Source organism: Cydia splendana, chromosome 11, assembly GCF_910591565.1.
Source record: "Cydia splendana chromosome 11, ilCydSple1.2, whole genome shotgun sequence".
Taxonomy (NCBI): Eukaryota; Metazoa; Arthropoda; class Insecta; order Lepidoptera; family Tortricidae; genus Cydia; species Cydia splendana.
The window spans coordinates 11,691,408-11,714,100 of NC_085970.1; the positions used below are offsets into that span (position 1 = coordinate 11,691,408).

At 37.1% G+C, this 22,693-nt stretch overlaps 1 protein-coding gene across 2 annotated transcripts in view; it reads left to right on the forward strand.

Moving 5' to 3' along the window:
* Positions 1–17,283: 17,283 nt before the first annotated feature.
* LOC134794906 (synaptotagmin-10-like) overlaps positions 17,284–22,693 on the forward strand; it is a 166,810-nt gene continuing 161,400 nt past the window's right edge. For both annotated transcript variants that reach the window (XM_063766755.1, XM_063766756.1), the window contains exon 1: positions 17,284–17,842. In XM_063766755.1, coding sequence (XP_063622825.1) covers positions 17,728–17,842 — 115 coding nt within the window. In that variant the 5' untranslated portion in view covers positions 17,284–17,727. The remainder of the gene's footprint in view (positions 17,843–22,693) is intronic.

The following is a 22,693-nucleotide window of genomic DNA, read 5'->3' on the forward strand; positions in this document are numbered from 1 at the left end:
CTAGCAACATGATTTCGGTGTTAATATCCGGTAGAATAAACCGGAAAATGCGCACAAACCAACAGTGTTAATAACTTCACAGAGTGGAGTTTCCGTTAAAATGCATTCCGTTACGGTTACATTTTAAATGGAGTTTATTGGAGAAGAATTTAAGAATGGATTTCACATATACGGTATGAAAAATGGGGAGTTATTTAAAATTTACGTTACGTTATGTTTCGTACGCAACTTATATTGCGCATCTCCTAGCAACGGCTGCATGGAAACCAAATGGAAACACTTTATTTATTCAATGTCAACCAAAGAGAATTTGAAATAGAGAGTTACTGTCATGGTAAATTATGTGGCTACAGTACATTTTCTGCCATCTTTCGACAGACGATTAAAACTGTTAGAACGCCATTTAATTTACTTAAATAGATCATTATTCTTTCACTGACGGTATGCGTTAACTTGTTAAATATTAATATTCACGCCATCTACTCAAGAGTAGGTTGAAGGTTATGGCGCCATCGCTCGAAAAGATTTTACCATACCTTTGGCCTATAGTCGAGTAGTGTTAATATTAATATTTAATAAGTTAACACATATCAGTGAAAGGGGATCAAAGTCAAATGGCGTTCTAACAATTTTATATTCTGTCGCAAGATGGCAGTAACTTTACAGTGGCTACATAATTTACTTTGAAAATCCGTCTGTATGCACTCTATAGGGACCGTGTGCGTTGGAGGGTCTGCCATCTTCTGGCCTGAATCGGAAACATATGTGCACATGTTCATTGCCAAAGCAAGTACTACTATCTACCGTTCTCATAGGTACGTGTCCTTGTGCATAGTAGGTACTGCCATCTTGTGGGCTACATCGGAAGCATAAACGACACATTTACGCTTCGCGCCAAAAACTGACGGCTCCTATGCTGCCCCCTATAGTTCATGCACGTGGTTTATTCATTTTGATGTCTTGTCTTTTTGTAACAAATAACAACTGTCAATTTGCGGAGTTTTGATGTTAAATTTTATAATGTCGTTATAACCGTACGTAAGGAGTAAAGTCCAGTCGTGCGTCGAAGCTGACACACACACACACACACACACACTTCGAAAGGTCGTATAAGCTTAAAACTTTTAACAAGTTGTTGAATTAGAATCGGCCTCTAGATCAATCTCGCTCGAGGCGGTGAATTTGTTCTTTAAAATTTAAACAGCGGAAATTGTTGAAACAACCCGGCTAATGTAAAAAACCGGCCAAATGCGAGTCGGACTCGCACACGAAGGGTTCCGTACCATTATCTATAAAAACGATCACCCATCCAAGTATAGACCCCGCCCGACGTTGCTTAAAAATAATAAGATGAAATAAACTTTTAATAGGGTTTATTTCATCTGAATAAATGATTTTTTTTTATGTCGGTCAAAAATCACGTTTGTTGTATGGGAGCCCCACTTAAATCTTAATTTTTGTATTTGTTGTTATAGCGGCAACAGAAATACATCATCTGTGAAAATTTCAGCTGTTCTAGCTAACACAGATCACGAGATACAGCCTGGTGACAGAGGGAGGGACGGACGGACGGACGGACAGCGGAGTCTTAGTAATAGGGTCCCGTTTTACCCTTTGGGTACGGAACCCTAAAAACGGAGTACTTAAACACCGCTTAAACGTTTAAAAATACCGCTTTCAGCGCAATAATTAAATTATGGGCCTACGGCGTCCATTGGCCTGCCCTGGGGACGCCGCACACGCACTTTTGCGTGTGTTAATGAATATTTATCTTCGTTAAGGGTAATTATTTTTACTTGGATGCTACTTATGGTACCTTTGACACAATCTTTTCTCGCTATATGTCGCTAAGATACAACAACTCATCGCCACCTCATCGTGACCTATACATAGATAAGGGTGGTACCCACCTGTCCGATTTCTTTGTCCAATGTGTCACATTTTGTCTCACATTTCGCTTAATGAGAGAATGAGACGCAATGACATTGGACCAGGATATTGGACAGATGGAATGCCACCCTAAAGAGGAGCATGCAGATTTTTAATATCGTCATTGATTTACTTTATATTTATATGACACTGCTGCTGCAGCGTTGAAGCAGGCAATTTCACTGTGATAAACTGTGAGTCAGATTGAACGTTCTAATCGCGACAAAAAATGAGATAAAACGAAATGTATTATAAGAAACATATCGACAATATAGCATTTAATGTTTGAGAAAATATATTTTTGAAACGTTGGCTTGTAAATATGGCATATTTGCGGACTCAACCGTACCTACCTACTCGTAGTACGATTTACTGCACACGTACATTCACGTATCACGTAAACTGATGCAAGACTCAAAAATACGGTATTGGTTACATCTGCGAATGTGTGCGTACAGTTGTGAGCACTGCAGTATCGATTGTGAAGCCGATGGTCACCTGTGACGTCAACGGGAGTTATATCAGACTATAACCGCAAAGCAACTATCTCTGTCAATCTGATTACGCCTTAATTGGAGTGATAGAGAAAGATGACCGAAACTTCGATATTCGCGGTAGGCCCTCTGCTTTCGAACGTGTATAATATTCTTGATTTGACATTATCTGCAGTGCTTCTCGGCAGTACTTTTATGTTTGTGGAGGTTGGATGTTATGAGACTTTGGAATTAAAAATATTTAACTTTTACTAGGTTTTATTTTAATTAAATTATATTAATTAAATAAAAACTCTTACATTTTGATGATGCCAGTTGTATGACAGCGTATAGAGAAGAGAGAGAAAACCAATGTTGCTTCTTTAATTCTTAGCAACCGTATTGTTATCTAAAAAAGCTATTTTTTTAATACTGAAACTACTGCACCTTAGGAGACTGCTCTCACTGTATCATTCTTTCTAGTCTATTGGTTGATTGGTAGACAAATCATTAACTGCACCATTTTCAACGTTGTATCGCGCAATACCTACTTAAAAATACATCACTTCCGACAGCAGTATCTAATGAGCTCCCTTAAACACTCTTAGGTACCTACTTGATAACAGACAGAGTAATATACAGAGTAATTTGCGTATGAACCCATACGCATATTTCGCAAAATGTAAATGTAACTCCAAAGGATGACTCACGCTAGACCGGGCTGATTCCGGGCCGGAGCTTCCGGCGCTTCATTTTCTATGGAAAGCACCGCGTGATCACCGATCAGCCGTCATAGAAAATTACATGTCGGACGCATCGGCCCGGGCACGGCCCGGTCTAGTGTCAGTCATCCTTAAGTGTAATCATGTGACCTAGCTCTACAATCACCACAGCCGCTTATCTCTCATTTTGTGCCTATATAAATGAGGCACTGGTAGAGTAATACAGTTTGTGAATGTTACCCAAATCGTGTTCACGTTTCACTATGAACCCTCTATTGTTAGTGATTCTGTTAGTAGCAGCATCTGCGTTACCGCTAGAAGATAACCAGCATTCGAGATGTGAAAACAATGAATTTGTGCCCTATACTCGCATCAACATAACTACGTCACCGTTTGTTAACGTGCCCATTGACACCGCCGAAGCCATATACTCTACACCCGCAGTAAAGCTGATTGGTAAGGCAGATGGGGCAGTGCTGAGCTGCCAGGCGGAGAACCCACATGTATGCGAGACATTTTTTAACGCCGATACTCGTGTTTGCTCTTTATTTGTTACTGGGGAGTACTTTTGTGTTGGTGTATATTCCGGTTTAATATACAGGTGCAACTTACATCAAAAAGAATCGTGCACGATTTTCCAGACGGGTGCATCATCAGTGGAGGATCTGTCGAGTGCAGGTGGTGGTGGATATCTATACGCAGGTCTATATAACGGCACTATTTTGAGATGTCAGAATTCAGAACTGAACAGCTGCCGGCCCTTTCATCAAACTGGAGATCACGTCTATTCTTTAATTTCGATGAATGACAAAATCTACGCTGGATTAAATAATGGCCAACTGTTGAGCTGTTCGTTAAGAACAGAAAAAAGCTGCACCTTACTGTATACCATGAGCGAGGCTATTAATGCTTTTATCTAATGTGACTAATAGTTTGTTTGTTGTCACATGGGATGGCCGCTTATGGGATTGCACTAAAAAAACTGATGATGTGGCCGATTTCTGCGCCTCTGTATCATTCAATTACAGTTATCCCAGAATCGTGGGATCATTCAACGGCGTTGTATTCAATGGAATGTGACAAAAGGATACACATGTGTAAGTGGGAAAACAACACCGATGCTCTCATTATTAGATCCGTCTACGGAACATACCAAATGCAAAGCCGGTTTAGAGGGGAAGATACGATTTGTAAATGGCAGAGTAAGTCCAAGTGTCCGCCTGTTGTAACTTATAACAATGGTCATCAAAGAGCACTACTGGAGGTTCACGTGAAGAATGGTAAGTTGTACAATGCATTAGATGTTTTGGTCGATACCAGCGACGCAGATGAAGGCAGGTCGGGCCCTGCAGCTATCTTCGCTATGGGGCCGGACGGGAGGTTATTACTTTCTAACTTGCATAAGAGAGGATTACTACATACATCCATGGTATAATAATATACTCCGCCTGGTACTCTATTCCCGTCTTTTCTAGGTCACCTAACTGACACAAGCCTACGTCATCATGCGACAGCGCTATATGATAATATGCGATAGCGCTATATATAGCGGCCATGTTATTGTGACGTAGGCCTGTGTCACTCTGGGAATAGAAGACCATGTTTTATTAGACCATGCATACATCGAGCTTTTATGCTGGTAACCCGGTATCCGGGGCTGGAGAAATGGTGGTACGTAAAGGAGTAATCAAGAAGATAAGTGCCTGTTCGGAGCACTATCAATCGGACTTGATCTTGAACAGCCAAGTGGTTTAGTCGTTACGATCGCAGGGATATACGGATCCGATAAATTCTCAAATGTGTTGTGAGGATGAGACTATTGACCACACTGAATTGAATCAAATAAACTGAACTGTTTGTGTTCAGTAACACAGCGATTTACTTTTACTTTTTTTTTAATTTGCAATTATGTTTTTACTATTATGGTGACTTCAGTAGGGCTAAGATGGTAGGTTTTTTATTATCTGTCATCATGCCTGTCAGGTTCTAACAAGTATGTAAAGTGAGAAAGTGACGCGTGACATGGCAAGTGATAAAAATGCGACCATGATACCGCCGCTGGACATTATAAAAACTGTTTACCTACTTAAGTAAAATTAAATTACAACTATTTTGTTGGGTCACGAAAAAGATTTTTTAGGATTTAAGATTTTTATTATTGTATATATATGTAAGTTTGTAAGGTATGTATCTATGGGCCTTAGTAACTTGAAAATAAATGCTTTGATTGATTGATTGTCAGATAACAACTGTTCCAAACGAGTTCTATTAATGTTTATCGTAGGTATTGTAACATCTTCCGTTCTGTAAGGCAGTTTGTGTATATGTATAGCCATAAAAATACGTCTATTGATACATCATTTTTTCTACTCAGCTGTATGTTGGACTAAGGTAGGAGTAGATAGAACATTGATTTTAACCTTTAGCGTCCCACCATCATAATACTGGTACCTTTATTAAATGGTACACAGTTTGTCTGTATAATGCAGTACAAAGTCATTTTATTTCCTGTGTTGCGACTTTTCTTTCGGCATTTAAAGCAGACAATAATTTTTCTGTGCATATTTTTGACCATTTGCCATAGAAAAGGAAACTCAGAAACATTCAGAAAATTCGCGTTTGTACAGGAAAAACGGTAGACAATTTCATGGAATGCTCCAATATCGTGCGATTTTAAAACAAAACAAATTCAACTCTATTTTTTTCTAATACCATAGATTCAAATTATTACTGCCAATTTTTCTTGTATGGTGGGCCGCTAATAGTTAAGGTTACTATGTATTTATTTTCCTCCTTTAAACAGTCATTACATCCTTTACAATATGTTTTTTCGTTTTATGTTTTTTCCGAATATATACGCATCCAAGCCAAATGGTTCTTTATTTGCTAATTTAAACCCCCAAGGCTACAATAAAGCTGATATTAGGTACATGTATAACTCAATCCCATTCCGCCTGCACGTTTTTAGGGTTCCGTAACGGGACTATTCATAAATTACGTCATTTCAAATTATAATTGGTAATTGGGGGTCTGGACATCGGATGATGGTAGCATGACGTAGGAGGAACCGGGTTCATTAGAAGCATGATTTTTGGATGATTTTAGGGGGGAGGGGGGACAAAAATCGTCAAAATAGATGACGTAATTTAGCGCCCCTCCCGAAAGGGTAAAAACAGGACCCTATTACAAAGACTCCGCTGTGCGTCTGTTCGTGTGTCCGTCTGTCTGTCTGTCTGTCTGTTTGTCTGTCTGTCAGTCACCACTCACCCGGCTATATCTCATGAACCGTGATAGCTAGGCAGTTAAAATTTTCACAGATGTATTTATGTTGCCGCTATAACAATAAATACTAAAAACAGAATATAATCAATATTTAAATGGGCTCCCATACAACAAACGTGACTTTTTTGCCGTTTTCTGCGTAATGGTACGGAACCCCTCATGCGCGAGTCTGACTCGCACTTGGCCGGTTTTTTTCTAACTAGACACGTGAAACCTATAAAAATACGACACGCTCAAACGTCACATAAAACGTTATTGCCCGTATAAAAATAAATGTAATAGAAAATACGATGAAAATAAAAACACTAGAACTGCAATTCGATCTTCTTCCTCGCGTTATCCCGGCATTTTGCCACGGCTCATGGGGAGCCTGGGGTCCGCTTGACAACTAATCCCATGATTTGACGTAGGCACTAGTTTTTACGAAAGCGACTGCCATCTGACCTTCCAACCCAGAGGGGAAACTAGGCCTTAGGTTGAAAATCTGAATACAGGCCTCTTCTAATTATAATAGGATTAATAGATGGATTTGATCTGGATGTGTTATGGATATGATCTGACAGTATCAAACCGGAAACGTCCCTTTTGACCTGACAGATCAAATCTACAACCTGTTATAACAATCAGAATACGCGCCCCTTAGGCTCATTGCGAACCTTTTGTATTGCTACGCCGTAGCAACGCTACGCGCGTAGCATTTTATGCATATCGTTACGAACATTGATTGACGCTACGGATTTTTTAAAGTAAGGATGTATTTTTTTATCTGGTAAAACCAACAAATAATTTAATTTTTTGGAAATTCAATTACTTTTTATTTATTTGGAGAGCACTTATAAACAGTACCAAAGACATATGTAACTCCGTATAAGATGAATAAAGTCTAAGGAATAAACGTGCCTCGAAAGCAAAGAGAATAGATAGTATAGAGGGGTCCTGTCATAGTAAATTTTGTAGTCACAGTAAATTTACTGCCATCTATCGACACACGACTAAAACTCAAAATGAAAACGTATAAAACTATCGAAAAAATGTATAATATATGGATAAATGATTTTATTATTTTTATATCATTTTGACCCATGTTCATTCACTGATACATATGTGTTAAAATTGTTAAATATGAAACGGTGTCGTCAACGCCATGTAGCCGACTATAGGCCAAAGGTGTGTGCGCCATCTATCCGAGAATGACTTTATCTTTATTTCCGAGGCACGTTTTTTTCTTAGACTTTATTCATCTTATACGGAGTTACATATGTCTTTGCTCGGAAGTCAAGAAAAAGTCATTCTCGGACAGATGGCGCACACACCTTTGGCCTATCCTCGGCTAGATGGCGTGACGACACCGTTTCATATTTAACAGTTTTAACACATAGGTATCAGTGAATGAACATGGGTCAAAATGATATAAAAATAATAAAATCATTTATCCATATATATACATTTTATGATGATTTTATACGTTTTCATTTTGAGTTTTAGTCGTGTGTCGATAGATGGCAGTAAATTTACTGTGACTACAAAATTTACTATGACAGGACCCCTCTATACTATCTATTCTCTTTGGCCGTAGCAACGCTACGCGCGTAGCATTTTATGCATGTCGTTACGAACATTGACGCTACGGATTTTCTTAATGTGAGGATGTATTTTTTTTAATCTGGTAAAACCAACAAATATATTATTGGAAATTCAATTACTTTTTATTTATTTGGAGAGCACTTATAAACAGTACTAAGGGCGTCCGCTAGCTGGCGTGGCTGCACGGAGCGGGTGAGCGGGTTAACGGAAAATAGTATGAGCCTTGCTAAGCGCCACTTCCACCATCCCACTAACCCGGTGTTAACCGGTTAAACCTGGCGTTACCAGTACAATTTGACACTGAGTTAACAGTTTAACCGCTTATCCCCGGGTTAATGGGATGGTGCAAGTGGTGCTAACTGGCGCGGACGCGTGCGACGGATTTTACCTACATTCTACAATGGCACCCGCGTGTGCGCCTGCTCCGTGCATCCGCGCCATCTAGCGGACACCCTAAGCTAACAGCATTTCTCAATCACTATCACTATTACCAAAGCAAAGTCCCGCGCCGTGTCTGTCTGTTTGTGTGTTTGTAAGTCCGCGATAAACTCAAAAACGACTGAACGGTTTTTAATGCGATTTTCACCTATCAATATAGTGATTCGTGAGGAAGGTTTAGGTGCATAATTTGTTAACCCCAGGAAAACCGTGGCGGGTCGCTAGTATTTAATGTAATATTTATAGGTAGGTAAGTAAAGTGTAGTCGAGCTTAGGGCTAGAGAGTATTTTAAACAATTCAGTTCTCTAGTCACTGCAAATACTTTATTTACGGATTTCCAAGGAATCTTTTAGCGTAAGTTACTATATAGGTAGAATAATAACGGCATTAAATTTTGTCCTCTTAAAATATTTCCCATTTAGAGTTCCTGAAAGGGACGTTTCCATTTCGCTGGGTTACTTTCTTCAACCTATTATTACTCAAACTTACAGTCCAAAATAAACCTTAGTGTTTGAGTTACAAGGTCGAGTTTGCGAAATAAAGTATATAAGATACGATTTAATAAAAATAGTTTTCCGGTTTATCGATAGCTTTCACTTAGTCGTTGACGTTTTATTTCAATGCTTTTAGTTTATAATTATAACAATAGTTGGTAGGTTTAAATGAAAAATGTAGAAGTATTGCTCCCGCTACGGCGTTGCGTATAATTTAAGTAAGTTTTATGTTAACGCAGTATATAATTATCCTACAATTATGCGAGACTAAGCAATAGAGATCTGAGAACAAAAACTTACAAAATGAAAAAAAAAAATCTGCGGCATATTGTTGATAATTTTAACAAACGTTTGCGATTTACATATATATAATTTTTAAATTATTGGAGTTTTCATTTTTAATTACCTTTTATAAAAACATAAATAACCTTTTTATTGAACAAAATTGTAAACTACATATTAGGGTACAGTATATACTGTCTAAAATTAAAACTAAAATTAAAAACTAAACTAAACTAAATTAAAATAAATCTAAAAATGGCCCCCGCGGCATTGTGCCAAAGATGCTGGCAGCGTTCCCTCTCTAAATCGCAATACTGATGCGCTGCGAGAGAAAGCTGCCAGCTCTCTAATAGTCACCGCCTATCGACCAGCATTTTGCACAGTTCTTTGAAAAATAAAACATTTGTATATAAAAAAATATTACTAAAAATTATTTGCCAATGTAGTTTTGAACCGCCTGTATATTTATGCACGTGTGCGGCAAATGCCCCTACTCGCGCCTCAACAAATAATATAACTCTGAAAGTAAACCTTACATTGCAATGTTGTTAAAGATATGTACCACGCGGTTCGCCACTCGGCTCAGAAAAAAGACGTTTGAGCCATACATTTTGAGCAATTTCGTGACATTATATAGTTTAGGACTCGAGCTACAAACTCAAATAACACCCTCATTAGAGGGCGCTTTAAATAATTACGTTCGCACGTCACGTGTTTAGGGCGAGTTTTATGAAAAATGTTCAAGCTAATAGGAACTGTAACGTGTTTAAGAGTAAGTTTGAATTGGAATGGCAAAATTGAATTTAACTGAAAGAAATGTTTGCATACAGTAACAAAATATTTTGTTACCTACTACTAACACAGAAAAGGGACTTGCGAACTATGTGCCACCTGTTACCAAATTGGTTGTAACTATGTATTGAGAAAAATGTATTTCTTTTTTACTTAAGTTCATTTACTTTTTTATTACTCGTTGAATTTGGCTAACTATTTTTTTCAGTGAAAAAAAAGTTGTAAAATGGCGCGTGCTTGTATCTCGTTTCATTGCATACCAGTGTAAGAGGCCAATTTGAACGTAGGTACACTGACATCAGAATGACATCTAACTGTGCTTGTCCGTAGGTACATGCCTTATAGGATGATACGCTAAACCGGGCCGTGACTGGGCCGAGGCGTCCATCATGTCATTTTCTATGACGACTGATCGGTGGTCAAGTGGTGCTATCCATAGAAAACGAAGCACCGGAAGCTCCGACCCGGCCCCGGCCCGGTCTAACGTGAGTCATCCTTAGTTGGCTGAGACGCACAATAACTAAATAATATGATCAAATATAATTCTGATGTGAAGTGTACGTTCGAATAGGTCTGTAAGTGTAACACAGGACGCTTATAATATAAAGTTACCACGTCGTTGCGAACGTGGGACACTAGGCAAAGTTGCAAGCTGTTACTCAACTTAGCCTTAACGACTTGATGGATTTAGGAAATATGTATCAGCATGTTATGCTTTGGCCTAGTTGGCTAGTTATATACAACACGTAGGTAAGCCTGACCGGTATATGATAATTGTCATGAGGGTGCTGTTATTCTTATAAAAATAAAATAAAATAAAATAAAATGTGTTTATTTCAGACCATGAGATCCATATAAATTTTATTAAAGCGGACTATATACAATTTTAAAAATAAAATTATCTATCATTAAATCTTATGTATAGTGTGTGAAATTCCGCAACATGGCGTGTGATAATATATTACTGGTCAGGCTTTATGTAAGTACAATATGTACATACCCAAAGCAATTTCTTAGACTTTATTCATCTTATACGGAGTTACATATGTCTTTGCCCAAAGTAATAAAAAAAGGTCCACGTAGTTTTAAATTAAGAATTACATACATTCATCATTCATGCCTTTCACTATTATGTGAATCATGTATATGTGACGTTCCACGAGAAAAGGTACCTTATGAGGGTTTCTAGTTTCGGAGATATAAAATGTTTTGTAAAGAGGTGAAAAAATGCTCAATTTTTTTTTATTGTGTGATCTGTAACCTTAATGCATAACGTTTGTTTACCTGTTTTTATTTTTGTTATAAGTTAGTAATAAGCCTAGTAATGTCGTCTCAGAGTTTAGTAGAAAAGGTACCTTATGGAAAAAAGATTGAAAATTCCCAAAAAAACTAGTCAATACGGGAAAAGAAGTTTGGTAGAGAACTGTATCAGCATTCTGCAAAACTAATTTGATAATTTCAGTTCTGGTTGGGGCGCCTCGCAAATATTATAACCGTACATAGACCGACATCACAAATCCAAGTAGCCTGCTATTATACCAAAGTTACTCTCGTCAAGTCTTTCTTAACTAGAATAATCTTCATTTGGTTTGGTCGCATGCAGTAAATCAGCCATTGGTTTGCTGAAAAATGCCAATACCCGACGCATTACCTTATGGAATATCTGAGGTCATTGAACCTCAATGCCGCTTATCTTCAATAGCAACCGAAATATATTATTGATAAGAAATAGACGATTTATACCATTACCAAAATATTATTAGTTTATCCTAACTGTTCCATCATCATCATGCCTCATCATGTAACTTAATCACAAGGTACCTTTTCATTACATACAAATTATTGGTCTTTTTTAAGATTATTATGACGAAGAACTAATTAAATTTGGGGCAGTTTAATGTAAATTAATATTTTCTATTCATAAAAGATAAACTGTAATATGATTGATATTTTGTAGTGATGTATTATTAGATTTATTTCCATAAGGTACCTTGTCGTAAATGTATGGAGCAAATACTGTTATTGTTATGTAAGTTTAAAGTGGCATAAGGGGTTAAATATAGTATTTAGTTGGGGTTTTAGGATTTATTTCATTTGAATGACAGAATTTCTTTCATATGTGCTCAAATAAATTGATTGTGTGTGACATTAAAAGTAAAAATATTCAATTTTGTGATTTAATATGAAAAAGTCAGAAAATACATTTTCACCTCTAAATCGGTATTGTTTTTTGTTTAAACTGTCTGTCAGTGTCGTTTTCTAATAGATAAAATTTAAATCTTGAGAGCTCATTGCAATCAATCGTGAAAATGAAATAAAACATTATTTTCAAGAGATTGGTTAGTATACACATAAATCAGTCGATATCAAAAGTTTCTATTTGCATTACAGAACAAGTCGCAATATTTTTTTAATCTCAGATATATAAGGTATTATTATTTGTAGTCAACTATGTAACTTACTTCAGGAACATAGTTTTTTAGGCGGCTAAACTTAAAACTTCTCTATCGTAAAGTTGCTCATTTCACAACATTATTTTCAAAAAATCATATCTCTGTAACTACGCAACCTAGAAGGTTGATCTTTTGTGTTATCGATAGCTTATTTATTGTAGATTACTGGGGTATGCATAACTCCATACCCGCCATAAGGTACCTTTGACCGTGGGACGTCACATATTATTTATTAAATTCTTCGTCCTAGACATATAGATGGTCAAGCAAATCTTGTCAGTAGAAAAAGGCGCGAAATTCAAATTTTCTATGAGACGATATCCGTTCGCGCCTACATGTTTCAAATTTGCCGCCTTTTTCTACTGACAAGATCTCCTTGACCAACTATACATAATTGTATTCCTTTGCATGAACGTAATCTCCGATGATCATTATACGTTTTAGGTTTGATTTAAGGCAAATTTATAACTATAACTACAATTAACTATAACTATAATTTTATTTATACTATTTATAATTTATTTATTTTTATTTTATTTATTTATTATAGTTTATATTTTTTTTTATTTAATATTTATGAGGTATTTTATAATGAAATAAATATATCTTATCTTTTTATCTTATCTTATCGCGTTGTACCGGCTTTTTGCCACGGCTCATGGGCATGTCCACTTGACAACTAATCCCAAGAATTTACATAGGCACTAGTTTTTACGAAAGCGAATGTTATCTGACCTTCCAACCGAGACGGGAACTACGAGTAGACCTTAATTGGAATTAGTCCGGTTTTCTCACGATGTTTCCCTTCACCGAAAAGCGACGGGAAAATATCATAGCTGCTTTGTTACTGCACACCGTTGTATGGGGACCTTGCACTTTGAGACTATGCGCTGAAACTTGGCACAGTTGATTCTTAGCTGGTCTTGAGCAGATACAGACCGGGAGCCGTCGAGAGCCACCTCTCATTTAGTGAGGGGGGAGGGGGAAAGTTCGACGCTGCCGCGCTTCACTTGGAGCAACATTTCTCTAAAACTATACCTATTAGGGAATGTAATATATCATTTTCGGATAAATTAAAGATGAGGAATCTAGTTTTGGAACAAAAACAATGCACTTTCTAACAAAAAAAAAGCATAAAGTAGAAAAGACTAAAAAACGTATTTTTGATTTTTTCATAATTACCAATTTTTTTTAAAGTGTAGCAGGAATCTGAATACAAAAAATACAGTCGTAAAGCTACACTTATTACGTTTAAGAAAATATATAGTTTAATATACAAAACTGTTGATAAATGGGAGATAAAAAATAATATTAAGCGTGGGTCAGAGTGATCTCAATACAAAATATTATGAATGTGGGAAAGTTACTTATAATTTGTTCTACAATCGTTTATTTTTCTTGTTTTTCGTAAATAACTCGTAAACGGTAGCCCACAGCAAAAAAATATCTTTTACGTAAATAATCTGTTTCAGATTTCTTATAAAATAAGTACTACTGTTTTTCGGTACCATCAATATTAAAAAAAATATTGAAGGGAGAAAATAAATACTTAGGTCCCCTTTTTTAGTCATTCGTAAATAACTCGTAAACGAAGGCCAATAGCAAAAAAATATTTAGTACATGAATAATTTACATAAAATTTCCTACAAAAAAGGTCATTCGAACTTTTTCGCTAGGATCAATATTAAAAACGATATTAAAGAGAGAAAATAAATTCTAAGGTCCCCTTTTTAAATATTGATCCTAGCGAAAAAGTTTGAATAACCTTTTTTGTAGGAAATTTTATGCTAATTATTCTTGTGTTAAAATATTTTTTGCTATTGGCCATCCTTTACGAGTTATTTACGAATGACTAAAAAAGAGGACCTTAGTATTTATTTTCTCCCTTCAATATTTTTTTGAATATTGACCTTAGCGAAAAAAAGGAGCACTTATTTTATAAGAAATCTGAAACAGATTATTTACGTAAAAGATATTTTTTTGCTGTGGGCTACCGTTTACGAGTTATTTACGAAAAACTAAAAAATAAACGATTGTAGAACAAATTATAAGTAACTTTCCCACATTCATAATATTTTGTATTGAGATCACTCTGGCCCACGCTTAATATTATTTTTTATCTCCCATTTATCAAGAGTTTTGTATAATAAACTATATATTTTCTTAAACGTAATAAGTGTAGCTTTACGACTGTATTTTTTTTTTCAGATTCCTGCTACACTTAAAAAAAAAATTGGTAATTATGAATAAATCAAAAAAAGGTTTTTAGTCTTTTCTACTTTATGCTTTTTTTTTGTTAGAAAGTGCATTGTTTTGGTTCCAAAAAAAAATTCCTCATCCTTAATTTAACCGAAAATGATATATCACATGCCCTAATAGGTATAGTTTTAGAGAAATGTTGCTCCAAGTGAAGCGCGGCGGCGTCGAACTTCCCCCCCTCCACCCCACTAAATGAGACGTGGCTCTCGAGGTCTCCCGATCTGTATCTGCTCATGACCAGCTAAGAATCAACTGTGCCAAGTTTCAGCGCATAGTCACAAAGTGCAAGGTGTCGTGCACTAACAAACTAGCTATCACATGATATTTCGTAAATAAGGTCCGAAACTCGCACGCCGTAACCGCCGTTACCATACAAAAGGGTCAAAAACCTTTTTAGGGTGAGGTAATTATTCGACTTTCCTGTGCATATCATAGAATAAACGAACTTACAAAGCCTATAATTTTCGTACTTCATCCTTATCGGCATGTTAAATTTGTGTGACGAATTTGTCCGAAATCCTTAACTTTTGTAATGTGAACTGAAATAGATGTCATAATTATATTAAAGAAAAAGAGAAGTGAAGTAAAGTGAGTTTTGTAATGTGCAATTCCAGCCAAAAATAACGTGGTTGTGACCACAATATCACCGAGTTTGAGCTTACCTTAAATACCCTTCGTTTTAATGGTATATATCATAAAGTTAAATATGTTAAAGTAAAACAATTTAACCACCGCCTGCCTCCTGGCCGGAGGGTCTCGTGTTTCGGCGGTCCCGGGGCAGATTGCCGAACCCGATATGAGTAGACGACTTTTTATCAAGGCCAGGCTGTTTAGTCTGTCATTATTTTAAGATGAATTTATATATCACAGAATATAATAATACTATGACTTTACCCAGCACGGACCGAAAATGGTGTATCGGACATTTCGGAGGCGTGCGCGGAGCCGAAGCCAACACGTAGAAGATCTTTTGACACTTAAATGAGAGGTAAGGGTACGTATAACCTCGAGAACGCAGCTCTAGCGACTACCGGCCGTTTCGAGTCTCAACTCGAAACGGCCGGCTAAGGCAAGCCATATTTCATATTAGGTATACCTAGTATAAATTGATCTCGAAATCCTCATGAACTATGAGATAACACATAAATATAACCTGAGCTGAGGCTTATCTATATTCCTCTAAGTCTAGTAAGCAGTAGTCTAAGGCTAGGTTCACACGGCGTTAATTTTTCCCGTATACCGTACATGGGATTTTATCGAATACCGCAGTGACAGCAAAATTTGTTTGACAACTTACAAAATCGTTCACACTGCTAGACGGCTTTCCCGCATAGACGGCCTGTGAACAATTTTAAAAGTTGCCGTATAAATTTTGCTGGCACTACGACGGTATTCGATAAAATCCTGTATACGGGAAAAATTAACGCCGTGTGAACCTAGCATAGTATCACACCCGATAAGCGAAATGAATAGCCTCTCTGGGCATTTAGGGGATAGCAATGATCGTAAGTTTGACTCATTTTTTTGTGAACTTTCATGTGTAGATTACTGCAATCGTTTAAATATTTAATGCGCATTTGTCAATTTTTTTATATAAAAGCACGTATAATCTTTGTGTGACCCTCTTACAGGTCTATCATTTAACTGAGGTAGTTGGTAAGGACTTATTACGGTATAATAATAAATATTAAGTAATATTGCACGTTTTATTTTAGCATTAGGTACTTTTGTTACACACATTATCTAGAAAAAACGTTACTACCTTACCCAACCACTGGTTTTCCAATAAAATGAAATAGCCTACAATAAAACTAATAATTAATAAAACTCCGTCAAAGGAATACTTACCTATAAAAACCTAGATATTTTATAGTTTTCCCCATATGTAAAAGCGTGGTTCAAGTAGATTGATGTTGACAAGGAAAATGTTGCGTGTAGAACTGTAGGTAGATGATACAAGGGGGCAATAAACTTGATTTATCTAAAGCAAATCGTATGGAGTTCGGTGAAGGGCGGATTCTTTAGCTGTGCAACTTGGCGAGATGAAAGTCGTTAAAGAGAAATTCCTTAAAAGTATCTCGTGATCACGTGACTAAGACAAAGCTTTTAATATTAAACAACAAAAGAAACCTCTTACAGTATAATACTTTAAAAGGTGCGTGGATCTATCATCAAGTTTTCATTTAGGCATTTATTTTACCACTTGACCCAGCATTTAAGTAAAATGCTTGATTTTTATACTACTACGATATTGTTTAAAGCTTCAAAGTAATAAATCAGTTAACGAAAATAGTAATAGTTTTATTCTGTAAAATAAATGAAAAAAAAGAACTGTCCTAGAGGTTACGACGATAACAAACTTAACCTCTAGCCGCCCATACGTCAACCCTTGCCAAGCAAAATGAAATTTTATTTTGTCAACACAAAGTTCAAATTAGAATGGAACAGGAGACCTTTTTATAGGTCTCTGGGCGGCTAGAGGATATGAGATAAGTCTATTTATTAAAACTCATTTTTTCAACTATATTCGTGAGTAAATGTTTCATCTAGCATGAAAACATTACTACATCTCAGCAGCTAATAAATATTTCAGGCACAAACATTTTCTTGACAAATATTTACATTTGCAACCAAAAACTTCAGCGACCCGAAAAGTTCGCTTAAATAAGCATTTAAAATGCACAATTCCATTTCAAGTTCGTTATCGGTCGATACAAACAGTAATGTCAATGCCAAAGCGTGTCCAGCGATATCATCTGACGTACTATGTCAACCAGTTTACGAAGGAACACGACATTCAGGGATATATACGTATATATTTCACCTGTTTTTGTATTCGATACCGAAAAAACACTGTCGCAGAAAATTCTTCATCTCTTTCATGTCTATTTTACTCAGTGAAGGATGGAGGATTCGAGATATAGTAGTGACGTCGAGAGCGAGTTCGAATAGGGGTTGTCTGCAGTGTAGTAAGGGTGCGATGGGAAGGCTTCACTCGCGCCCAGACCGCCGGCCGATATGGGCGTTTCGAGACACGGGAGCACCGCGGTCCCGGCCGAGCTCGAGCTCGCGCGAGCGCGTCGACCCCACCTGTTGATCGTCGACGACTCGAGGGAAACGCGTGCTAGCGAAGGTTAGTGCGTTCTTTATTCGAACTTTACTTGGATTTTGTTTCTAAGAAAATTTTTAAGTGTTTTAAGAAGGAATTTTATCCAAAAGAGAATAATAATATTGACGAATTTTACAAATAAAGAGAGTACTTTTTGCATTAAAATAGAGCGACGTTAAGAAGGTAAAAACGCATAGATAAATGAGGATGACTTTAGTTTATCTAAACTAGGTAATTATATTACGGTTTTGATAAAAAAATTGCCGGAAAAAATATCGGAGTATTCTGAAAGTGATTTTTCCTCGGTGACTTTAAAAATCTTTAAGGAGCAATATTTTTACCACAATGCAAATGAATATCAACGTTTGCATATCTGCATTGCTTACAATATGACAAAAACCCAAAAGAAATAGGTAACAAAGACCATTCGTGAACCATTTTCATTCAAGGTCATGCAAAATTAAAATACATTATTTTACATAGTCATTTGTAGCAAAAGACCTATTTATCATGTAGCGTTGAGCGAACAACATTTATCTTTTTGTACCTAAGTTAATGCTTGAAGGCATGTTTAAGCATTTAGAAATTGGTTGTCTGTTACACAAGGAATGTTAAATTAACCCAAACCTTTACTGGAATCGTTCCTTTTTTAATAGTACCTAATATTTTTAGAGGACGTAGGAGATAACGGTTAACATTTGTTATTTATATGGTTTCCGCCAGTTTCAGATTGCCCTCAGTAATATTCCACATGTTTTGTTACGATTACGCGTTTCGTTTTATTCTGGTGTTGGGTGATTATTTAAATTCGTTGTTCTATAGGTGAGTGATTAAGCCTTTTTATAAAATATAATAAGAAATTGCTGATGTGTGTATTTACGAATATAGGCATATTTGTTCCACCGTAGCGTCGATACTACTATGTCGAAGGTCCAGTTAGAAGGTCCGAACCATACTGGAATTCATACTGGATTCCACCTTAGGGATGGTCAGGGGGTGCCATAAGCCTTCAGTAAGATGTGCCTATACTTGGAAAAATTCGACCTATGCCGCTGTGGCCCGGTGGCCGAATGGCACAGGCACCTGCCGCGATAGCAGAGGACGCTGGTTCGATTCCAGCCTGGGGCACTGGAGGCCTTGGTCACTTTTTCTTAGTACATATATGACATTTATTTCAGTTTATAATTTATATAGTAGTGTTTCTATTAGAAATAAAAATAAATTAAAAATATTTTCTGAAAATAATTTAGTTTGTTCTAATACTTCTAATAGTATGTCGAAGGTGTTAAACTTTTAACATTTATGGGCCATTTTATTTAAAGTTTTACACCAGACTTACTATTTGGCAAAATCATTATACGTATTAAAAAAAAAGATATCTAATATTTATACGGTTTTAACACCCCGTGGCATTGACTAAAGTAACCGACTGTTTCACATTACATCTCAAAACATTTTTGTAGTAGAAGACGCGAGACTTGCATGTTTTAAATTAAATGTAATGTTTTTGAGGGGATTTAAGTGTTACACTACACTTATTTTATTTATTTCGTCCTTTTTATGTTATTCCTACTCAGAATCACGAGCTATTTCGATCCTAAAGGGGCCCACTGATTAACAGTCCGCCGGATGGTATCTGTCTGTCAGTTGTTCGGAACTGTCAACTTTTTGTTCTAACTGACAGGCCGATTCCGTCCGGCGGACTGTTAATCAGTGGGCCCCTTAACAGTGGCGTAGCTAGCATGGGTGGCACCCGGGGCGGAAATTGTGGGTGTCACCCCAAAATTCAATCAAAATACGTATAAAATTACGTTTAATATTCCATAGCTCACAATTTACTCCATCGCTTTCATTTTAGATTCCATGAACTCTCAATAGTCCACACCCTGGCGGGTGTTGCCTCTGCGCGCCTTCTATGACACGGGCACGGACAGCATCCGCTCGGTGTAACCCACATTTCAGAAGTGTCATAAGGGCATCTACATGTTGTCTTGGGCTCCGCGCATGCCTCCCAAAGGTCCGAGTCATCAAGTCATCATTGTCCCGTGAAAGATATACAAATAATTTACGTTAAAAAAAAACTTTTTTTGCCAAGTGCGCGATTTGAAAGAGATTCTGTAAAATCCCATTTCACTATGAATTTCAAATAGTCCAGAGTCACCCAATTAGAAACAGTGACATAGCTTCTCAATTACAGAAATAATCACATAATAAAAAAAAAACCTTTCTGAATAAAAAAACCTACGAGGCGCCAACATATTATTGTTACATACCAGGAACCCCGAGAGATTTTAACCATGCATTTCTGAGGCCAAAATAAGGAAAATATACTAAAAGAATTTACGTCTATTTCGCCAAAATAAAATTGTTTTTCGATTTTTTGTACATAAAATGTAATTGTATGTAAATTTGTAAAACTGTCACCCAAAAATAATTTTAACTTTTTGTCCAACTTCTGTTTGTATTTGTTAGGATTATTTTGCAAGAAGTTAATTTTGTTTCCAAATTACCCGCTAGATGTCGTTGTACCATGTGTTAAATTTCCTACTTCGCGGTATTAAGATTTTTCTGCAAAACATGACGTCTGGCTAATATTAATCATTGTCAAGCTTTTAGAACAGTTATACCTCTAACGAAATTATATATTATTGTACAGTCATTAGAGTGTTATTCTTTTGGGCCCTTTTTACATGGTCCTTCGAACCGGATGAGTTCGGCTAAGTGGATTCGGTAATCTTCGGGCCAACGGACGCCGGCTAAGGCAGTGGATTGCTGTCAGCGGTGTCAAGGCGGGAAGAGCCTATGTTCCGGAGCAACGTGTGACGTAAGCAATGCATCGTGACGTCAGCGGTGAGATGCAGCAGTATGAAGTAAGCGGATTATATGTGTGACGTAGTGAAGTGTCAAGACAACCGTGAGTACATTAAAATTATTACGTAGTGCAACTGTCAAAGACTTAGTGAAATTTCAACGAATTTGGACTTTGAAAAATTTCATCAAGTTTTGACTTAGAAAAATTCGTAGCAAGTTTGGACTTAGAATAGTTTTGAAGAAAGTGGAACGACGGGGAATCCACGCCCAATTTTGCCTAGATTGTGCTAAGTCCCAAACACTTAGAAAATTTTATCATGGAGGCTCTTATAAAAGTGCAGCAGGACTTGTATTTGAGAATTGATAAGGCTAAAACTAACTTTAAAAAATCGCCTAAGGAACGGCTTAACTCTGCAGATTACCTCAGCACTAGATTAGAAACCTTAGAATCTTTGTGGAATCAGTTTGTGACAACTCATACTCAAATCATTCAAGAGTCTACTACACTTGAGTTCACAGAGTATGTAACTGAAGACGTATATTCTAGTGCGGAAGAGTTATTCATGGATTACAAGTCGGATCTTAAGGCTGCCTTAAATAAACTAAACGCGTCAATTCCTGGAAAGAGCACTGAGTCTACCACTGTTGGGAATAAGTCAGATATTGGCCAAGGCAAGTCGGTGATGGTAAAGCTACCAAAGATTTCGATTCCTACGTTTTCAGGGGATTATTCTGAGTGGACTAGCTTCAGAGATCTATTCAAGTCGCTCATCCATAAGAATAAAGATTTAGATGGCGTCCAAAAGTTGCACTACCTGAAAGGTTATTTAGTCGGTGAAGCTGAACAGCTTCTGCGTCACGTACAGATTACGCAAGATAATTACAGCGCATGTTGGGAAAAATTGGAAAAGCGCTATAACAATAAGAAGTATCTTTCCAACTGCATTCTCAAACGCTTCATGAGTCAGAGGAATATTACGACAGAGTCCGCGAATGCACTCAAAGAATTGCTGGACACTACGAATGAGTGTTTAGATGGATTGAACAACTTAGGCATCGACACAACTACATGGGACATAATTGTGATTCACATCATTTGTCTTAAATTAGACAACGAGTCTAGGAAACAGTGGGAACTTAAGGTTAGCGAGTCTTCTGATGATTTGCCCACACTTAACCAACTTCGAGAATTTTTAGAAACCCGATTTAGGGCATTAGAATTTTTGGATGGGAAATCATCGAAGACAAGCTTTGTTCCAAAGAAACCCAACGCACAATCTAGTAGCAACTTAAAAGTGCATCATGTAACTGAAGTTTCTTGTGGCTATTGTTCAGAGAATCACAAATTGTGTAATTGTAAAGGTTTTGCAAAAATCGATGTTGATGCTCGACGTGATTTCATCCAGTCCGGTAATTTTTGCTTTAATTGCTTAGGTTCAGGTCACAACGTATATTCCTGTCGCCAATCTACTAGATGCCGAATTTGTAAGCGCAAACATCATTCTTTACTGCACCCAAAAACTAGCACTCAAGCAACCGATTCTCAAGTCAAACCTACTCAATCGGTTGAAGGCGATATTGTTGCACACGCAACAACAGCTTCATCATCATCGTGTGATGAGCCCAATAATGTAATAACGTGTTTTTCGACCAGTCGTGGACAAGTTTTCTTGCCAACGGCTTTGGTTCAAGCTCAGTCGAAAACAGGTTCAGGTATAACCCTCAGATGTTTAATCGACCAATGCTCGGAAGCCTCTTTCATAACGGAGTCTGCAGCACAACTGCTCGGACTTAACAAGGTTTCCCACAAGAGCACTGTCACGGGACTAGGCGGTGAAGAGAGTTCACCTGTGAACTCTAAGTCGGTGGTAAAAGTTAAAATTTCATCACTCCTAGAACCTGACTTTGAAGTGAACGTGCATGCTCATGTTTTGGGCAAGGTAACATCGAATCGTCCGAGAAAACGTATCGTCATTGATTCGTGGTCAGAACTACCTAAATTAGATTTAGCAGATTCCACATTCAACATTCCCGGCAAAATCGACTTGCTCTTAGGGGCAGAGG